The sequence below is a fragment of the Enhydra lutris genome, unplaced genomic scaffold, assembly GCF_002288905.1.
Source record: "Enhydra lutris kenyoni isolate GAN:26980312 unplaced genomic scaffold, ASM228890v2 scaffoldscaffold39, whole genome shotgun sequence".
NCBI lineage: Eukaryota > Metazoa > Chordata > Mammalia > Carnivora > Mustelidae > Enhydra > Enhydra lutris.
The window spans coordinates 29,336,133-29,354,875 of record NW_019154123.1 but is presented as its reverse complement, the minus strand read 5'-3'; the positions used below and the strand labels follow the sequence as shown (position 1 = coordinate 29,354,875).

The 18,743-nt window shown below is 48.2% G+C and overlaps 1 protein-coding gene across 1 annotated transcript in view; it reads left to right on the top strand.

Annotated features, from left to right (window-relative positions):
* The window catches only part of LOC111155145 (3-hydroxybutyrate dehydrogenase 1), a 37,011-nt gene that overhangs the window by 13,244 nt on the left and 5,024 nt on the right, over positions 1 to 18,743 (top strand). Inside the window, exons 3-5 of the mRNA XM_022515219.1 lie at positions 3,008 to 3,080; positions 3,735 to 3,845; positions 15,396 to 15,537. Of these exons, the coding sequence (XP_022370927.1) occupies positions 3,008 to 3,080; positions 3,735 to 3,845; positions 15,396 to 15,537 (326 nt within the window). The remainder of the gene's footprint in view (positions 1 to 3,007; positions 3,081 to 3,734; positions 3,846 to 15,395; positions 15,538 to 18,743) is intronic.

The window sequence follows — 18,743 nt, the reverse complement described above, 5'->3', positions numbered from 1 at the left end:
AATTTAAAACAATACCATTTAAAATGCTCAAAAAAATGAGATACAGAGGTATAAATACAGTAAGCATGCACAGGATTTGTATTGCAGGAAACTGTACCGTGCTGATGAAAGAAATCAATGGTCTAAATAAATGGAGACCCATACTAAGTTCAGGGATTGAAGAACTTGAAAAAGTAAAAATATCAGTTTCACCCAAATTGATATATGAGTTTAGCACAATCTCTATCAAAATCACAGTCAGATTTTTGTGGATAAGGACAAGATTGTTTGAAAATTTATAGGACTAAACAAGGGAAATAAAATAGCAAAAACAATTTTGAAAAAGAAAAATAAGATGGGAGCAGATAGCTCAACGAAATCTAAGAGAGAATCCAGAAACAGACCCACACAAATATCCCCAACTGATGTTTGACAAAGGTGCAAAAGCAATTCAAGGCAGAAAAGTGTACATTTCCAAAAAAAACCAAACCAAAACAAAACAAAAACGTTCTGGAGCAGTTGGACATTTATAAGCAAAAAAATAAACTTTGACCTATGTCTTACATTGTATACAAAACTCAAAATGGATCATGGACCTAAAATGTCAGACATAAAACTATCAAACTTTTAGAAAAAAATCAAGAGAAAATCTCGGGTTCTGGGATAAGCAAAGAATTCTGAAACTTGACACCAAAAGCGTGGCCCATAAAAGGAAACATCGCTAAATCAGACTTCATCCAAATGAAACAGGTTCCCTCTGCAAAAGACCCTGTGAGAGGAAGAAAAGACAGCTTGCCCAATAGGAGAAAATATTTACATCCTGCATATGTAACAGAGGACTAGCCTCTAAAACCTGTAAAGAACTCTCAGAACTCAATAGTGAAAGAACAATACATTACAATTAGAATATGGACCAAAGAGGGGCACCTGGTTGGCTCAGACAGTAGAGCTTTCATCTCCTGACCTCAGGGTTTTAAGATCAAGCCCCACACTGGATATGGAGATTATTTGAAGATAAAATCTTTTCTTTTCTTTTCTTTTCTTTCTTTCTTTTTTTTTTTTTTTAAGAAGAATATGGACAAAAGACATGAAGAGACATTTTACCAAGGAGGATATACAGATGGCAAATAAGCACAGGCAAAGATGTTCAATGTCGGGGCGCCTGGGTGGCTCAGTGGGTTAAGCCTCCACCTTCACCTCAGGTCATGATCTCAGGGTCCTGGGATAGAGCCCTGCATTGGGCTCTCTGCTCAGTGGAGAGCCTGCTTCCCCGCTCCCACCCCCCCGCCCCTGCTTACTTGTGATTTCTGCCTGTCAAATAAATAAATAAAATCTTAAAAAAAAAATGTTCAATGTCATTAGCTATTTGAGAAATGCACATTGAAACCACCATAATCAACATGACTAAAATAAAAAAAAAATGTGACACCACCAAATGCTGGTGAAGATAGAGAGAGAAAGTGGATCCCTTGGGGCTGGGAATGTACAATGCTCACTGCTCTGGAAAGCAGTTTGACATTTTCTTAAAAACTAACTACGCATCTGCCATATGACCCAGCAATGGTTCCCCTGGGTACTTACTTAAGAGAGCAGACTTGTACAAGAACTTACACAGGAATGTTCATAGCAGCTCTACTTGTAATAACCCTAAACCGGAAACAGCATGGATGCTCTTGAATAGTTGTTCTTAAGAATGTTGGTTAGGGGTGACTGATGGGCTCAGTTGGTAGAGTTTGTGACTCAATCTTAGAGTTGAGCGTGAGCCCCACATTGGGCATGGAGCCTACCTAAAAACAAAAATGAGTCAACAAAGATAGTTGATAGTTAAAAAAACTGTGGTATACCCATACCATCGAAAACAATTTAGCAATAAAAAAACAAATTATTGATACGTTCAACAATGTGGTTGAATCTCCAGAAAATTACATTGAGTGAAAAGACAATCCCAAAAGGTTATATACTGTGTGACTCCATTTATATAACATTGTTGAAAGGACAAAATGATAGAGATGGACAACAGATTAGTGGTTAAGGAGGACGTGGGGTGGACCGGAATGGGTGTGGCTCTAAAAGGGTAACAGGAGGGATCCTTGTGGTGACAGAAATGTGCTGTATTTTCACTGCATCTGTTCCAATATCCTGATTGTGATATGGTGCTATAGGTTTGCAAAATGTTACCACTGGGGGAGATTGGGTAATAAGTTACAGGGCGTCTTTCTGTGTTATTTCTTAACTGCATTTGAATCTATAATTATTTCAAAACAAAAGTTTAGTTGAAAAAAACTAACAAGGGGCGCCTGGGGGGCTCAGCGGGTTAAAGCCTCTGCCTTCGGCTAAGGTCATGATCTCAGGGTCCTGGGATAGAGCCCTGCACTGGGCTCCCTGGTCAGCGGGGGACCAGCTTCCCCCCTCCCTCTGCCCTTCCCCCCACTCATGTTTTCTCTCTTTCTCCAATGAATAAAATCTTAAAAAAAAAAAAAAAAAGGGAGGGCATCTGGGTGGCTCAGTGGGTTAAAGCCTCTGCTTTCAGCTCAGGTCATGATCTCAGGGTCCTGGGATGGAGTCCCGCATCGGGCTCTCTGCTCAGTGGTGAGCCTGCTTCCCCTCCCCCGTCTCTGCTTCCCTCTCTGCCTACTTGTGATTTCTGTCTGTCAAATAAATAAATAAAATCTTTAAAAAAAAAAAGGGGAAAGAAAACAAACTATCAGGAAGCAGCGTAAAACCCAGAGGTGAAGACATTGAATTTGCAGAAGGCTCTGGTAACAAAGCTGTATTGCCGGAGGGTGATTCCTTCACAGTGGCAAAAATGGCCACTGCACCTGCAGGCTGACTTTGTCGCAGCCTAGCAAGCCTGGCGGACAGAGTTAGGACCATCTTCCCCAGTAGTACCAGCAGATTGTCCTCAGCGGCTTAGGGTCGGGAGCCATGGGGGCCACACTGGTGGTTGAGGGTCCTCTGAGTTGTTTGCCCCGGGCGTGAGGTGCAGGTAGGAGCACAGCCTTTGCTCATGGCTCCTCTTCTCCCGCAGGCGCTCACTGCTGTTTTACTCCGCCTCCCTGGTCCCTAGCAGCCGTCGTGCTTATTCCGATGAGGTGAAGCCGGTGAGTGGCAGCCCTGCTATGGTGGTCACAGCCCTTCCCTAGGGGCCCCCAGCCCTGGGCCACTTCAGAGCGGGGCTTCAGTGCCCCTGGGATGCTTGGAACCACTTTCTCACTCTCTCAACCGCCCCACCCCTGCCAAAGATAAAGTTAGGGGTTAAGAGTTCAGATTTGGGATTCTCTCTCTTCCAGCTCTACCACGGGCTGACTACTTTGGGCATTTAGAAAATATGTCTCCTCACTTGTAACCTGGTGTAATAATGCTACTTACTGTGTAGAGTTACTGTGAGGTATTAAATAAGAAAAATGTGTGCGGAGTGCCTTGCACAGAGTAAGAAATGATAAATACTGTGGTGATGGGGGGTGGTGATGCTGGGGGTTGTAGATGAGGAAACTGAGGTCCAGAAGGGGGCAGTGACTTCCCCAGGTAGCATTGCCAGTTGGTGGCAGAATTTGGGTTAGAACCTCGTCTCCTGATTTGGAGTGCCAAGCACTCTGCTCTATTATGGTGCTAATCTAAGAGCCAAGGGCAGGTGGGCAGGGCTGGGACTGGCCCACTTAGGAAGCACTAATTGTCACTGCCCAGAGGAGGTTTGCTTGGTCACTATGCTCTTGGGATCCTGGGTTCCTAATGTGGGGTCTGATCTTCTGAAACAGGTTGGCAGCAAAGCCGTCCTGGTCACAGGCTGTGACTCGGGATTTGGGTTCTCCTTGGCCAAGCATCTGCATTCAAAAGGCTTCCTTGTGTTTGCTGGCTGCTTGATGAAGGTAAGAGAAGGGTCATTTTTGTCACCATTGTCCTTCACATAGTTACTATTTTGTAGGGTTTTAAAAATTGTAGTAAAATACACAAAACATAAAATTTACCTTAACCTTTTTTTTTTTTTTGGAGAGAGATTGGGATGGGGAGGGGCAAAGGGGGTGGGAGAGAGTGAGAATCTTAAGCAGGCTCCACACCTGGTATAGAACCCAATGGTGGGCTTGATCTCATGACCCTGAGATCATGACCTGAACCAGAATCACGAGTTGGACACTTAACTGACTGAGCCACCTAGGCGCCCCTATGTCTTAACCATTTTTAGGTGTACTGTTCGGTGGTATTAAATAGATTCCCATTACTCCCATCCATCCCCATAACATTTTTCATCTTGTAAAACTGAGACTGTACCCAATAACAATAACTGTCCATTTTCCCTCTGTCTACCCGCTGGCAACCACCACTACAATTTCTGTTTTTATAAATTTATCTGTTCTAAGTACCTCATGTAAGTAGAATTTTATAGTATTTGTCTTTTTTGTGACTGGCTTATTTCACTTGGCATAATGTCCTCGAAGTTTATCCCTATTGTAGCATATTACAGAATCTGTTTCCTTTTTAAGGCTGACTAATAGTCCATTACATGTATATATCACATTTTGCTTATCCATTCATTTGTCATTGGACACTCAGGTTGCTTCCAACTTTTAGCTATTGTGAAAAAGGATGCTACAAACATGGATGTATGAGTATCTCTTTAAGACCCTGCTTTCAATTCTTCTTGGTATACACCCAGAACTAGAATGGCTAGATCTCATGGTAATTCTGTTTTTAACTGAGGCACTGCCATACTGTTTTCCACAGTGGCTGCACCATTTTACATTCTCACCGATAGTGTACAAGGGTTCCAGTTTTTCCACATCCTTACCAATACTTTTTTTTTTTGTAGCTATTTTAAGGCTGAGGTTAGTATCTCATTGTAGTTTTGATCTGCATTTCCCTAATGATTAGTGATGGTGAGCATCTTTTCATGTGCTTATTGGTCATTCATATATCTTCTTTGGAGAAATGTCTATTCAATTTCTTTGCCCAGTTTTAAACTGGATTGTTTGTTGTTATTGTTGTTGAGTTTTAGGACTTATATATTCTGGATATAAATTCCCTATCGGATATATGATTTGTATATATCATCTCCCATTCTATGGTTGTTTTTTTATTCCAGAGGTGGTGTGTCTTGATGTACAAAATTTAAAAATTTTTATGAAGTCTGATCTGCCAATTTCTTCTTTTGTTACCTGTGCCTTTGATGTCATGTCCAAAAAATCATTGCCAAATGCAAAGCTGTGACGCTTTTGTTCTGTTTCTTCTAAGCACTTTATTTTGGGGGGTCTTATATTTAGGCCCTTGATCCATTTCAAATTAATTTTTGTGTGTGGTATTAGGTAAGGGTCCAGCTTCTTTCTTTTGCATGTGGACACCCAGTTTTCCCAGCACCATTTGTTGAAAATACTGTCCTTTCCCCCTCATTGAATAGTCTTGGCACTCCTGTCAAAAATCACTTGACCATCTCGGTCACTTCTTCTATTCCATTGTTCCATATGCCTGTCTTTATGCCAGTTTTAGACTGTTTTGGTTAGTGTAGCTTTGTGATAAGTTTTGAAATCAGTAAGTCTGTATCATCCAGGTTTGTTCTTCTTTTTCAAGATTGTTTTGGCTCTTTGGGGTCCCTTGAGATTTCCTATGAATTTTAGGACATGTTTTTTGGCAAAAGACACCCTTAAGATTTAGACACGTATGGGATTAAAATCTGTAGATTGCTTTCAGTAGTATGTACATTTTAAGAATATTAAGTCTTCTGATCCATGAATGGGGGACGTGGTTCCATTTATTTCTGCCTTCTTTTACTTCTTTCAGAAATGTTTCATAGATTTCATTGTACAAATCTTTAACCTCCTTGGTTAGGTTAATTCCTAAGTATTTTATCCTTTTTGATGCTACCATAAGTGGGATTATTTTTGTAATTTCCTTTTCAGGTTGTGTGTTGTTTGTGTAGAGAAATGCAGCTGCTTCTATGTGTTGACTTGATATCCTTCTACTTTGCTGAATTCATTTATTAGTTCCAATAAGTTCTCTGGGGGAATCTTTAGGGTTTTCTGCATATAAAGTCATGTCATCTGAAAACATAATTTTCCTTCTTCCTTTCCAATTTGGATGCCTTTCATCTCTTCAACAGACTCCAGAGTTCCAAAATAGTGCACCTGTCTAGGTGGGGAAAGAGATTCCTGGTGCTTCCTACTTTCCTGTCTTCCCAGAATCCCACTTCAAGCTGATTATTTAATACCAGGACTACCCAGGACTTGGACTGGGGTTGGTAGTTGTGTTTTCATTGCTTTCTTAACGATTGGTTCATCTGTCGTTTTAGACAGCCCATACCTTTTCTCTTCACTTCTGTCTCACTTGTTCTTCATAGCTTTGTTCATTCATTCATTTACTCGTCCATTTGGCAAATGTTCCTGATGTGCCTGCCCCTTTGATAGGTGCTGTAGAAGATGATACCCTGGTCCCTGCATTTAGGAAGCTCCATGTCCAGTGGTGAAGGACAGCCATGCACAGACTTACGTGGAAGAGTTAGAGTGAAGAGGGTTCTCAGAGTTGTGTGGAGTGTTTAACGAGAGTGCGTAGAAGGAAGGGGTTGATCCTGGTCTGGCAGAGGAGGGGACATCCATTCTGGACCATGGAGAATAAGTAATGCTGTCCCAGGTAGCGACTGAGGATCCTTTGCAATTCATCAAGTGGAATTTAGGGTGTCTGAAGGGAAGCCCTGGGCCTTGAGGCTCCAAAAGGGAGAGGGGATGGTTCTTCCAATTTGGAGAATTGCGCAACCTCACCACAGTCCATCACTTGGAAATTTCTCTCTTGACTGTCTGCACTTGAAGCCCCATACCAACCCCTGGTCCTAGGTAGCACGGATTTCTGTCTCTTTAGATTGGCCTTTCCTGGACTATTCCTGCATGGAATCGTACAACGCATAGGCTCTTGTGGCAGGCTTTTTTCACTCAGCATAACGTTTTTGAGATTCTTCATGTTGTAGAAAGTATCGGTAGTTCCTTCCTTTTTATTACTGGATAGTATTCTATTGGACGGATATACTACATTTAAAAAATTAATTCACTAGTTGATGGATATTTGGATGAAATGTTTGGGGTTTTGGCCACTATGAATTATGCAGCTATGAATATTCGCATACATGTCTCTGTGTAGATATGTTTTTACTAATTCCTTTTAACAGATTTTAGAAACCAACATCAGTGCTCTTTGTCCCTCTCTGTGGACAGAGGTAGACGATGTATAGATAATCACATGGCATATACATGCACACATGATATTTATTTATATTTATCTCCTACGTGCATTTCCTATAAATACCGCATGCTCACACACACACACACATGCTCACACACAAACATATAATTCATGAGGTTATATTGACCTTCTAATCCTCTTCAACTCAACAGCATTCTTCCTTGCTTCCCTCATTCCATATTTGTTTCTTCCTTTTTCTGCCACTAGAACCTTGATCCCCAGCTACATCAATATATTTACTCATTTGGTCAGTCCTATAATTGCTTCAGAATTGCTATGTTGATACCATCACAAACACAAAACTCCTAAGTTGTGTTGTCAGCTTGGTTCCTCCAAGAAGCAGATACCAAAATAGGATAGAATGTGCAAGAGATTCATTCAGGAAGAGCCTGTGATGGCTAAAGGGGAATAGGGCAGGAAAAGGCATGAAAATCCTGTAGATTTTCAGTGTTATTCTGGGGCTCCTGACTGGCTTATAGGGACTGTGTAATTTCACATTCCCACCAGTAATGTATGAGAGTATCTGTTTCCACACGATTTCCCCAATAGTGTACTTGAAGCTTTTGGTTTTTGCCAGTCTGATAGGTGAGAAATATACCCCAGTACAGTTTTAATTTGCATTTCTTCTGTTGTGAATGCATGCCCTGGTCTTTAAAGGCATGAATGACCCAGAAGCTGCCATATAGCAACCTGCGGTCTCCCTCTATTGGCCAGAACTTAGTCACATGGTCTTACCTGGCTGCGCTAGGGAAGCTGGGAAATGTAGTTCGTATTCTGAGAAATGTACCTTGCTTGAAGTCAGGGGTTCTACTGCTATAGAAGAAGGGAAGAATGGGGCGTTTGGGACAATTTGCTGTCTCTGCTCTGTAGATGAGATATTTTCTTTATATTGAAGGCAGTAAGAATCCAGAGAAGGAATTATTTTAAAACAAGTTTTAATATCTACAAAAACAATACCTGTTCAATGTAAAAGTTTCAGTAATATAAACAAAAATAATAAAGTCATTTGCATTGCCACAGTTTGAACATATATTCAGATCAGGGAGGGTTTATTTGTCCTTTTAATTTTTCCTTCTTTTGAATTATGCAAGTAGTACGTATTTATAATAGATTCAAACCTGACAGAAGTGGATGATGGAAACAAGTGGAGTCTTTTTACTGCAGTCTCTTGCCGCAGAGTAACTAAAATGTATGTGTGCACATTATTTGTGACCTTTGCTATTATACTCCAAGCCACAATGAATCATCTTACACATATCTTTGCTTGCTTTCATTAGTAATTCTTAGAAAAATTTTCTAGATGTGAAAATATTGGGTAGAAAGGTGTGCAGATTTTTGGTTTCATTCAAGTCTGTCAAACTGCTGTTCCCAAAAGCCACACCAATACCTGCTCCCTCTGACATGCATGCAAAAACCTGTTTCAGGATGGATTTGGGGGTGATGGGTGGGGCATGCTGGAGTTGGGTTCTCCGCATAATGTGGACCTGCTTCAGCATGTCCTCGCAGGTGCTGGGATGCCACAGAATGTTTCGTACCTCTGAAGTTCCTTCTCCATGTTTCTAGCACCTGTGCCATCATGCTGGCTTGTCCAGTGGTGCAGGGACTGTATCTCGACTCCATAGTCCAGGGCAGAGTCTGCTGAGTGCTGACGAGGAGTGAGAGAGAGAGAGTCAGGGCCTTGGATTCTAGTCACCTATCAGCCACTAGCCCAGAGACTCGGCAGACGCTTCCCCTCCCTGAGCCCCTTACTTACAGTAATGGGGTTGGACTGAGTGCTCTGACGTCCTTCCACCGGCCACAGCTGTGATCCTGATTTAGTGACTGGTGTTTTCTTCAAAATACCAGACGAGGTCACTGCCGGCTCATGCCTGTCGGTGTTACTTGTTGACTGTTTTGGCGTCATGGTGTGTCTCTGCTGGTCAAAAGCTAGAGGAGGCAGAAGTCACTAGAGGTTTGAGTTAACGATGCAAATCAGAAAGCAGTCGGAACCACTGGGGACCACGGTAAAGTCCTCCAGCCCGCTGCTGAGATGTTAAGCCACATGGTGGATTCTGGCTACATCTGTCCCCCAAAACTCTGCCTGCTCCTCCTTAGACTTACTCCTCCTCAACTGCTTCAGGTCTCGGTGCCTTGGGCCAACTCAAGGGCTTGGCTCCAGCAGATGTCTCTCATCTCCCGCATCATTAACTCTTCACGTTCTGCTGGGTCGTTTTGGTGCATGCGTGTGTGCACACGCCCACGCCCACACACACAGGCTGACAGCCTCCCATCCCATGTGCACTACTGGCTCACTTCTCGACACCCCCAGAGGGTTGTTTGTACTAGATCGTCTCACCTGTTTACTTCCCATGTTCCTTTCAGCCCACACGGATTGGGCTTTGGGTCCCTCCCATCTCTTTATTTGTTCTTTCAACTAATAGATATCTCTTGAGCACCTACAAGAGCCCACAATATTCTCCTTTGGAGATACAGCCTATACTGATTCAGTGAGAAGTTCTTGCCCTTGCGGCGCTTACACGGGGCGGGGGAGGGGTGACACAAAAGAAGATCGATAAATAAGTAGATTGCTTTTCTGTGGGATGTGGAAGCTATTGGGAAAAAGAAAGCACGAAAAGGAGACGGAGAGTGAATGTGGTAGAGGGGCTGTTGGGTTTTAAAGAGGAAAGAAAGAACTTACTGAGAAAGGGACGTTGGAATGAGGTAAGGGGTTAGGGAACAAGTCCCAAAGATAGAAGGGGTAAGAAGGGACATCCAAGCCTTTGTGTGCCTTTGTGTTAGAGACCAACCCGGGGCCACTGTGGCTGCGGCGAGGGAGGCGGGAGAGTGGAGTTGGGGGGCAGGTCTTGTATCATAGAAGGGACAGACTGCCTCTCTCTGGGTACAAGGGAAGGCTCTATAGGCCAAGGTGGCATCTTGCTGCCATCTGGAAGGACGGACAGGAGTTTCCTGCGGTGGGTGCTGATAGCGTATTTGGACACCATCAGCAGTCCGAGGAAGCTGAAGCCCAGAGCCGTCACGGAGTAAGAGGAGACCAGCTGGGCAGAGAAGTCAGGGCGGGAACGGGGAGTGGTGGGTGCCAGGGTGCCTCTGATATGGCTTTTATCGAGGATGCCAGCAGCCCCCATTTTGCCAGATCGAGTGGCCCCTTCTCAGACCAGAGCATACTGAACCTACACACAGTTTTAACCAAACAAACCACTCTTGCGTGTTACCCTTTGTTGATTGACTTTTGGATACCCCGCTCTCTTGTTTTGCTTCCCCTCCCTTGCTAGCGCTCCCACTGCTCAGCCTGTGACCGTTACAAGGCCCCAGGCTTGTTCCTCTTCACCGTTCCTTGTGCGCGTGATAGACACTTCCATTTTACCTGGCGAGTGTCTTCATCCGGCCTGGAGGTGCTGGACCCCCTAGCAGAACAGGCCGAGAGTCTGTAAAACCCTGCTGCCAGGTTCAGTCCATCATCTGGCTCAGTGTGGTAGAAATGGAGGTGGAGAAGGTTGGGGAAGGTTGAGAGGTTGGACGGAGTTGTTACCGTGCTGTGATATTTTCCCTCTGGTCTCCGTGAGGTGGGCTTCAAGAACACTACTTGGAGAAACAGACTCTTAACTACGGAGAACAGACTGATGGGCACCAGAGGGGAGGCAGGTGGGGGGATGGCGGAAACGGGGGATGGAGGAAACGGGGGATGGCGAGGAAGGAGCGCACTTGTCTTGATGAGCTGGGGTAAGGAAGTGTGATTACTGAATTGTACGCCTGAAACTGATAGAACACTGGATGTTAACTAATTGGAATTAAAATAAAAACTTAAAGAACTAATAGAGGGGCGCCTGGGTGGCTCAGCTGTTACATGTCTGCCTTCGGTCAGGTTATGATCCCAGGGTCCTGGGATCAAGCCCGCCTTGGGCTCTCTGCTCAGCGGGAAGCCTGCTTCTCCCTCTCCCACTCCCCCTGCTTATGTTACCTCTCTCATTGTGTCTCTCTCTGTCTAATAAATAAATAATTCTTTTTTTTTTTTTTTTTAAGAAGCGGGGATGAATAATCATGTAAGGATGGAGAGGGATTTTTTTTTTTTTTTTGAGATTTTAAAAATTTATTTTTTTGACAGAGATCACAAGTAGGCAGAGAGGCTGGCAGAGATAGAGGAGGAAGCAGGCTCCCCGCTGAGCAGAGAGCCTGATGCGGGGCTCAGTCCCAGGACTCTGGGATCATGACCTGAGCTGAAGGCAGAGGCTTTAACCCACTGAGCCACCCAGGCGCCCCATAAATAAATAAATTATTTAAAAAAAAAAAAAACAACTCATAGAGAGCTTACCATTAATGCCCCGGAGTCCTTGGCCACAGAAGGGTATGTTAATATTGACCAAAAGACACCTGGAGGCCCAAGAATGAGGCCGGAGTGCCTCATCTGGAAGCAGAGCAGAGAGAGCTCCACCAGGAGAGGGCTGTCCTGCCTGGTTTGGACACTCTGGCAAAGACGTAATGTGGATGAAGGGGAGAGCTCCTGGAGTCATCATAAGGGTGCCCATCCAGTGAGACTCCTAGGACTGCCCGTGTTTCCCCAACCAAAGGGGTGCCTCCCTGAAACCCGGGTGGAGAAAGAAGAGGACTGGCTGGAGGTGTCCGGGGGACGGATCTCTGCAGAACGCATGAAAGCACGCCCTGCAGGGAGGGCTGGCGCTCGTGCACCTGCTGTCCCTGGACACCAACAGCAGACAACAGGGCCAGCCTCAGAAGACTACAGTCTTGCCCCTTAATTTGCCAGCCCCTGGATCCAACCCTGGAAGGGTCAGAGATTAAGGAAGACGTGAGGAGGAGCTAGAAAATAAGGGGAAAGGCAGTCTTCACCCCTGTTTGGCGTCCATAGGCTTCCCACACTCCCCAGGCCTGGGTCAGGACAGGCTTTAAATTGCATAGAAGCTGGAGGACTTGGGTTTTCAAACCAGGCTGTGCTGGGGTTCCTTGATTAGTAGACTGAACTGGACCCTTGAAGTCGAACAAAGAGGCCGTTATCTGAGAATGTGTGGAAACACTATAAGAATTGCCTAACTTGTCATGCAAGGGTAGAAAAGAGAGCTCATTGATGAAATGGAAAGGGATAATGATAAAAGTGGGTTTATCAGTCAACCAGTTCTATAGTCACAACACAGCAGGACTTGAAGCTTGTCCCTGAGCAGCAAGACAGATGAAGACGAGGACAGAAACCCTGGAGTCAGGGAGGCGGTGGGGCCCAAGCAGTGTAGCCTTGGACTGAGGACAGGTGGATCTGGAAGGGGACTGGCCACCGTGCTCTGTGGCCCCGGGGCTAAGGGTGGTCAGCAAAGGTTTTCTCTGAACAGTGAAGGCAAGCTGACTGTCTCTGTCCCCGCTGACAAGGCCATCAGAGTGGGATGTGGAGGCCTTTTCAGAGTGAGGAGGGCTGCTGGGGAGACCTGGCAGGGGAAGGGAGGAGATGGAGTTCTCTCCTGGGATCCTGAATGCTGAGCCTGAAGCTGTAAGCCGTGGGACGAACCCCTGGTTTCCTCCGAGAGCAGGGTCTCAGCTGCCACACTTCAAACCGAGTTCATGTGGGGACCCTGAGCCAGGTGAAGAGCCTCCCCGGGGGACCTTGGAGACATGGGCTCAGGGCTGGCTGGAGGCTCAAGGAGACGTCTGGTGTGGAGTCTGAGAGTTGCCAAAATATGGTGGCAGGGTTCACAAAGGCCAGGAGGAGGACAGGGTGCTCAGGGGCCTATTTTCTTGGAACTAGGCGTCAGCACCCGCTCAGGGACGCGGTCTGCCTGGGCTCCACTCTGAGGGGCATTCGAGGAGGCATGACGTGAAGACTGCATTCAAACAAGATGCATGTTTTCTTGGTGTCTGTGGGCACCAGCCCTTCCCTCCTCTGGACTGGAAGCTGTCGTCTCTGGGAGTTATTTGCTGGCAGACCCTCTGCAGGAACAGTAGCAGAAGCTCTAGGCCTGTAGATGAGATGCCTGCCATGTTGTCCGGGAAGTAGGCACTGCCAGGGAGTTTCAGAGCCAAGCCTTAGACTAACCAAGCTTCACACAGGGCTGCCCTGGGCAGAGGGGTCTCTGGGTGTCATTGGCACGTCTGGTGCTGGGCCAGGCAGAGACTCAGAGGGCCGCACATGCTGCTTCTTTTCAGGCCCAGAGCGGAGGCTCCCTGTAGAGGCTGACTGTTTAAGAGTGGAAGAGCTCTTGGGGGCAGTGGGGACCAGCCTGATGCCTGTCTGATGCCTGGGTTTTCTCCACACCGTGTTCCCCACCCTGCCCCAACCCGGACCTCCACTTTCATTGTCCAGACTCCTCCGGGGCAGTCTTGCCATCTGGATGGTGAAAATCATTCTTAATTTTGGGCTGAATTTGACTTTTTGGCCCTGCTTCTGTTTGGTGGGCTCCATGGGACCAGACTGCTCCCTCACTCTCGTGTTCTTCCCAGGTCCCTCTCCAGAGCGATTATCTCCAGCCCCTCTGGCCCTATTGGACACAGTCCGTTCACCACTCTCTCCTATGTTTCTCTGACGTGGTGTGATGCGAATGTCTTCTTCTGGGGTTAGGGTTCTCCTGGTTCAGACCACTTAGCAGGCTGAGCCTAATTCCTAGAGAGCTTTTCACCATGGATGTATGCGGACATCCATATGCTTCCTACTCTTGGCCTTGCCAGGGAGGTTAGCATCAATACCACCTGTAGCCCACGCACGTACGTCCTTGCTGAGAGTAGGCATTTCCCTCTCACTGCAGCCCCTGGCAGCTCCTGCTGTCCTCTCACTAGATGCCTTCCTGTTTCCTGCACCACCGAGAAAGTCACTGCCAATTACATTGTAACTGACAGTGTTTGCTTTTCACAACGGTGTAGCTCATCCCTAAGGTGGAGAAGATATGGGTCCTAGAAAGAATGAAATATGGTAATAGAACCCGCCTCACGGTGTGCAGACTAATGAGAAGTGTATGTCAAGTGCTTAGCACAGTGGGAAGCACCGTCAGCACTCAGTAAATGATGCTGGCTTTTATTCACGCCCTCCAGCAGCTCACCACTGCGCCCCAAGAAGACCCCTGCCCACCTCCCCAGCCTCCTGTGCAATGACTTCTTTATGCATCTGCTCTGCCTGCAGAGGCCTCACTGCTGTCTGAAATGTCCCATTTCCCAGGGCCCCTCTGGTCCTTGGACTCGTCTATCACTGCTCCTGAAAGGCCTGTCCCACCTTCTGGGCAGCCTCTCCCCTCCTGCCAGCTTTCATGCCGCAAACACTGCCCAGATTGTTCCCTTATGCATCTGCCCCCTTCCCGAAAATGTGCCTCTTTGATAACAGGGGCTGAGTTATTTATTTTTGTGTATCTAGTTCTTAGCGCAGGGCTGGGACATGATGGAGGCCCAGGGAATGTTTGCTGAGTGAGTGACCCTTTCTCATGTTTAATAATGCTTCGATTTAGCTTGACAGTTGAACAGGTTTTTAATAAAGATGACTCCATCATTCCAGTAACCTGAGCAGGTCAGGACAGGTGGCATTGTCCTTATTTCTTATTCGAAGCTGGAAAAACTGGGCACCTGTTAAGGGCTGCACCTGAGGGCACAGAGCCTGGGTAGTTGATGGGACTGGAATGAGAGCTGCTCTGGCTTCTGACCATCTTGGTAGTGACAGGCCTGTGTCTTAGACCAGAGGTGACAAACTGGCAGCCTCCAGTCACATGTGGCCTGTGAATGTGCTTTGCTTTACACAGTGTTTAGTTTTTGTTTTTTAAACGTGAGTAAGTTGCCAACACTTAAAAAACTGGGAAGTCCTAACTACTAGCTTAAACATCGGAGCAGCTGGCAGGCCTGGGTTCCACCCATACCCATGTTGGCAGCAGCTGGCAGGGGTGGAGAGGTAGGCATGTGCTTCATTCCCAAGTCCCCACCCTCCCTATTGTCGGACACCCACATGCCTAGCCCTGGTGGGTCCTCACTTCGAAACCTTGGCTTAGAGAGAGGCACCTTCCAGGAAAGCCTTGGGGGCTTGTGTCTGTGGCACTTGGTTTGGCTTGACATGTGGTCAGTCCTGGGGTTGAAGAGAACCACCTGGCAGACGAGCAGACCCCGCGGGTCTCCAGAGACTCTCCAGAGTTGTTAGTAAGCCCCAGGCTCTGGCAGGGCCTCGGCCTGGTCCTCCGACTGGAGGCAGGGTGGGAAGGGGGTGGTCGAAGCAGCTCCTCTCTCCTCCCCAGGACAAAGGAGACGGTGGGGTCAAGGAGCTGGATAGCTTGAAGAGTGATCGACTAAGAACTGTCCAGCTCAATGTCTGCAAGAACGAGGAGGTGGAGAAAGTGGTGGAGATCGTCCGCTCGAGCCTGGAGGACCCTGAGAAAGGTAGGGGGCCCGTTGGGGCCGCAGGGGGTAGTGCACCAGCTGTTCTGAGGGCCCCTTTCCTAAACACTACTCCCCATTTACCGGTATCTTGCAAAAGCCTGCTTGCCCTGCTGTTGAAACTCTTCCTCTCACACAGCGGGAGGAAGTGGGTTAAATTAAACACACCTGTGCAATAAGGCAATGGGAAATAAAGCCAGAGGTGCTTTCAAAACCTCTAGGAGTGGTGAACAGATGAGCACAGGGGCAGGTCAGTTCAGACAATGTTCATTGAATGCCCACTCCGGGCCAAGTGTTGGGGACACAGAGATGGCCAAGACATAGTCCTTATTCCCAAGGACCTCTCCAAGGTTCACTGGGGGGCTAACCTGAATGATCTCCACACCCCCTCTCAGGAAGCAGCACAGGACAGAGGGTCACAGCCCAGTCTTGGGTGGGGTGGGGAGCCTGTTAGGGAGAACAGATTGTGGCAGGGTGCAAGAAGGGCATTCCAGAGTCGGGGAGAGAAGGAACAATGGTGGGAAGCACATAGGATATGTGGGGGGCCAAGTCCGTGGTCAAGTCTGGTGGAGGTGGTGGCAGTAAATGGGGTTGAGGACAGAGGTCCTCCAGGGCCTGGGGCCCATAGCGCTCCTGAGGACACTGGGTCCCACTGTCCATATCCCAGGGGGAATGAACTATCAGTCTGGGGACTGGGGCAGCAGCGTGGAGGGCAGATTTAGAGGGAGAGCATGAGTGCTGGAGTACTGAACAAGGACAGTGGGTGTTTGGGGATATGGAGGGATCAGAGTCGGGAAGGCATAGCTGGCTGGACTTGGTGATGGATACATGTGGGGATGAGGGAGGGGCACGAGGCCTCTCCTGATGCCCGGCCCCCCCCCCCACCCACTGCAGGAGCGTGATGAGGGATGGGGAGTGCCCATGGGATGCCCTGTGGGAATGTCTGGGTGGAGACCAGATGTCCAGGCCTGGAGGTGAGGCTAGAGTAGGCAAGATGCAAGGTGGGCTTCCTGGGAACATGAGCAATCAGGGGGTAGAGAAGGGGAGAGGCAGCTGGCAGAGAGGTTGGGGACTGTGCCCCCAAAACCTGGAGGAACAGAAAGTTTGAGGGCCAGTCGCTGACAGGGTCACCTGCTGTAGAAAGTTCTGGTAACATAAGGACTCGGGTGTTCTCTCCCAGCTCAGCCCAGGGAGGGATCTTGGTGGGACGGGCTCTGTCCAACAGAAGGGAGGAGACCCCGTTCATGGAGCACACAGCCGTGATGATTCTGGGCTACTTGCTTCCTCTAAGGTGTTTACCTTTGAGCTTCCTGGCCAACCAGACAGAGAGCGTTCTCTCTTTCCCCCAGACAGGGTGGGGGCATCTCTCCCGAGTGGTGACTTCAGGCCTTAGGAGGGAGAAGGGGAGGAGAGGGGACCACAGGGGTGGGGCTGGGCTCTGTCGAGCCTTTATGAGCCAAACGGAGATGCTGCCGTCAGCCAGCAGCTGCCTCAGAGCTCCTGTGCCATGTGGCTGTCAGGGAAGCTGTTGCTCAGGCTGCCAGCCTGTCCCTGACGCATCCCCTTGGCAGCACTGGGCCACCCCCACCTCCAAAGAGGGCCATTCCCAGGCTGGTCTGCTCTCAGAGGAGAGGCCTGTGAGTTCCCTAACTCACTAAACATCTATTTCATAATTAACAGGCAGAGCCAGGGCTCCTGTCCCATTAAGAAAGAGGCAGGATGTGTCTCCCCGGGGTGATTCCCCGCTCTGGAGGTACAGCCCACCTCACCCCTCCCGTCTGCTTTCATCAACCAGGAGGCAGGAGTCCGTGCTGTGAGGCCATTCATGGCGCCTGAGGGTTTGTGGTGATCCACGGCGCCCATGGAAAGAACTCATCACTGGAGACCTGAGAACAGAGTGGGGCTGCACCCGAGCTGGGGTAGCTCAGGACCCTGGTCCCGGGTCCCCCGCTGCCAGGACAGAGTCACCTCCATTCCCTTTGTTGGTCTGGGCCAGTTCGCTTGACCGGCAAGGCAGGGCAGACCCGGAACCACAGGGAGAGTCGCTCACACCCCCTGCCCTGGGACTGAGTTCAAACCCTAGCCCCACTCTGATGCATAAACTTTTCCCTGCTGCCTTTTCCCAAATGACACATTCCAGTGAGGATTGATAAACCACAGCATGAGCTTACTTACCTAATACTGCATTTTCTGGCAAAAGATTTGAAGATTTTTTTGGTGAGATGAGAAATCTGTTGGACATGTGGTTGTCCTGGTTTCTCTGTCCCCACTTCTCCCTCCTCCTCTCTTTCTTCCTTGTGGCCCCCACCCCTGCCCTACCCAGGGCCGGCTTTCCTGGTCAAGCCTCTGTCCTTCTCCCCTTCTCTGGCAATGCTATCTCTGAACTCCAGGTGGCGCCCTTCTAGAGCTTTCAGATCAGCCTGGGGTCCCTAAGCCTGTGCGCGCTTCCGACTCACTCTACCCAGGCAGGATCCTTTCAGGAGACAAGTGCCTTTCATCCTGGCTCTGTGGAACAGGGGAGCCAGCCTCGGGGGGTGAGATGAAGGGGATTGTCTGATTAGAACAGGTGAGCCATCTGCCACAGCCGGCAGAGCTCCGAGGGACCGGATAGACATCTGGAGCGTGGAGACAGCACTGCCCACCCCATCCCAGCAAAAGGCTGAGTGAGCCAACCGGCAGGCTGTATGTTGAAACCATCACTTAACCTCACAGTCAGGAGATATTTATTGAGTACCTGCTGTATGCTTGGTAGTGTGCTGAGCACCAATGAGGATATGACCTGGCAGGAGGATTGTGGTTGGACACCAGCCAGATGTAAGTTGGTGGCTTCATGGCAGGACCTCTTCGGAACCATTACAGCACTGGAGACATTGTGCCATGGATAGAGAAGACCCAGTTCTACAACTAGGACACCCTCAGTCTGAGAGTGGGAAGTCTGGAGTTATGGTGGGCTTCACTCTCTTACTAGAAGTGTGACCTTGGGCTCACACCTTCCCCTGTGTGGGCCTCACTTACCTATCTGTGAAGAGGGAGAAATGCTCTGCTCACACAGCCAGTGCTCATGCCTAGATCTGACCACTGCAGGCACATGGGCAGAATAACATGGAGTGAGGGTTGGAGGGCTGGGTGGAGTCAGGGAGCAGCAGAGGCAGGAGGGACCACGAGGCAGGGCAGGGGCCGGCTGTTCAGGCTTCCAGAGAGCAGAACAA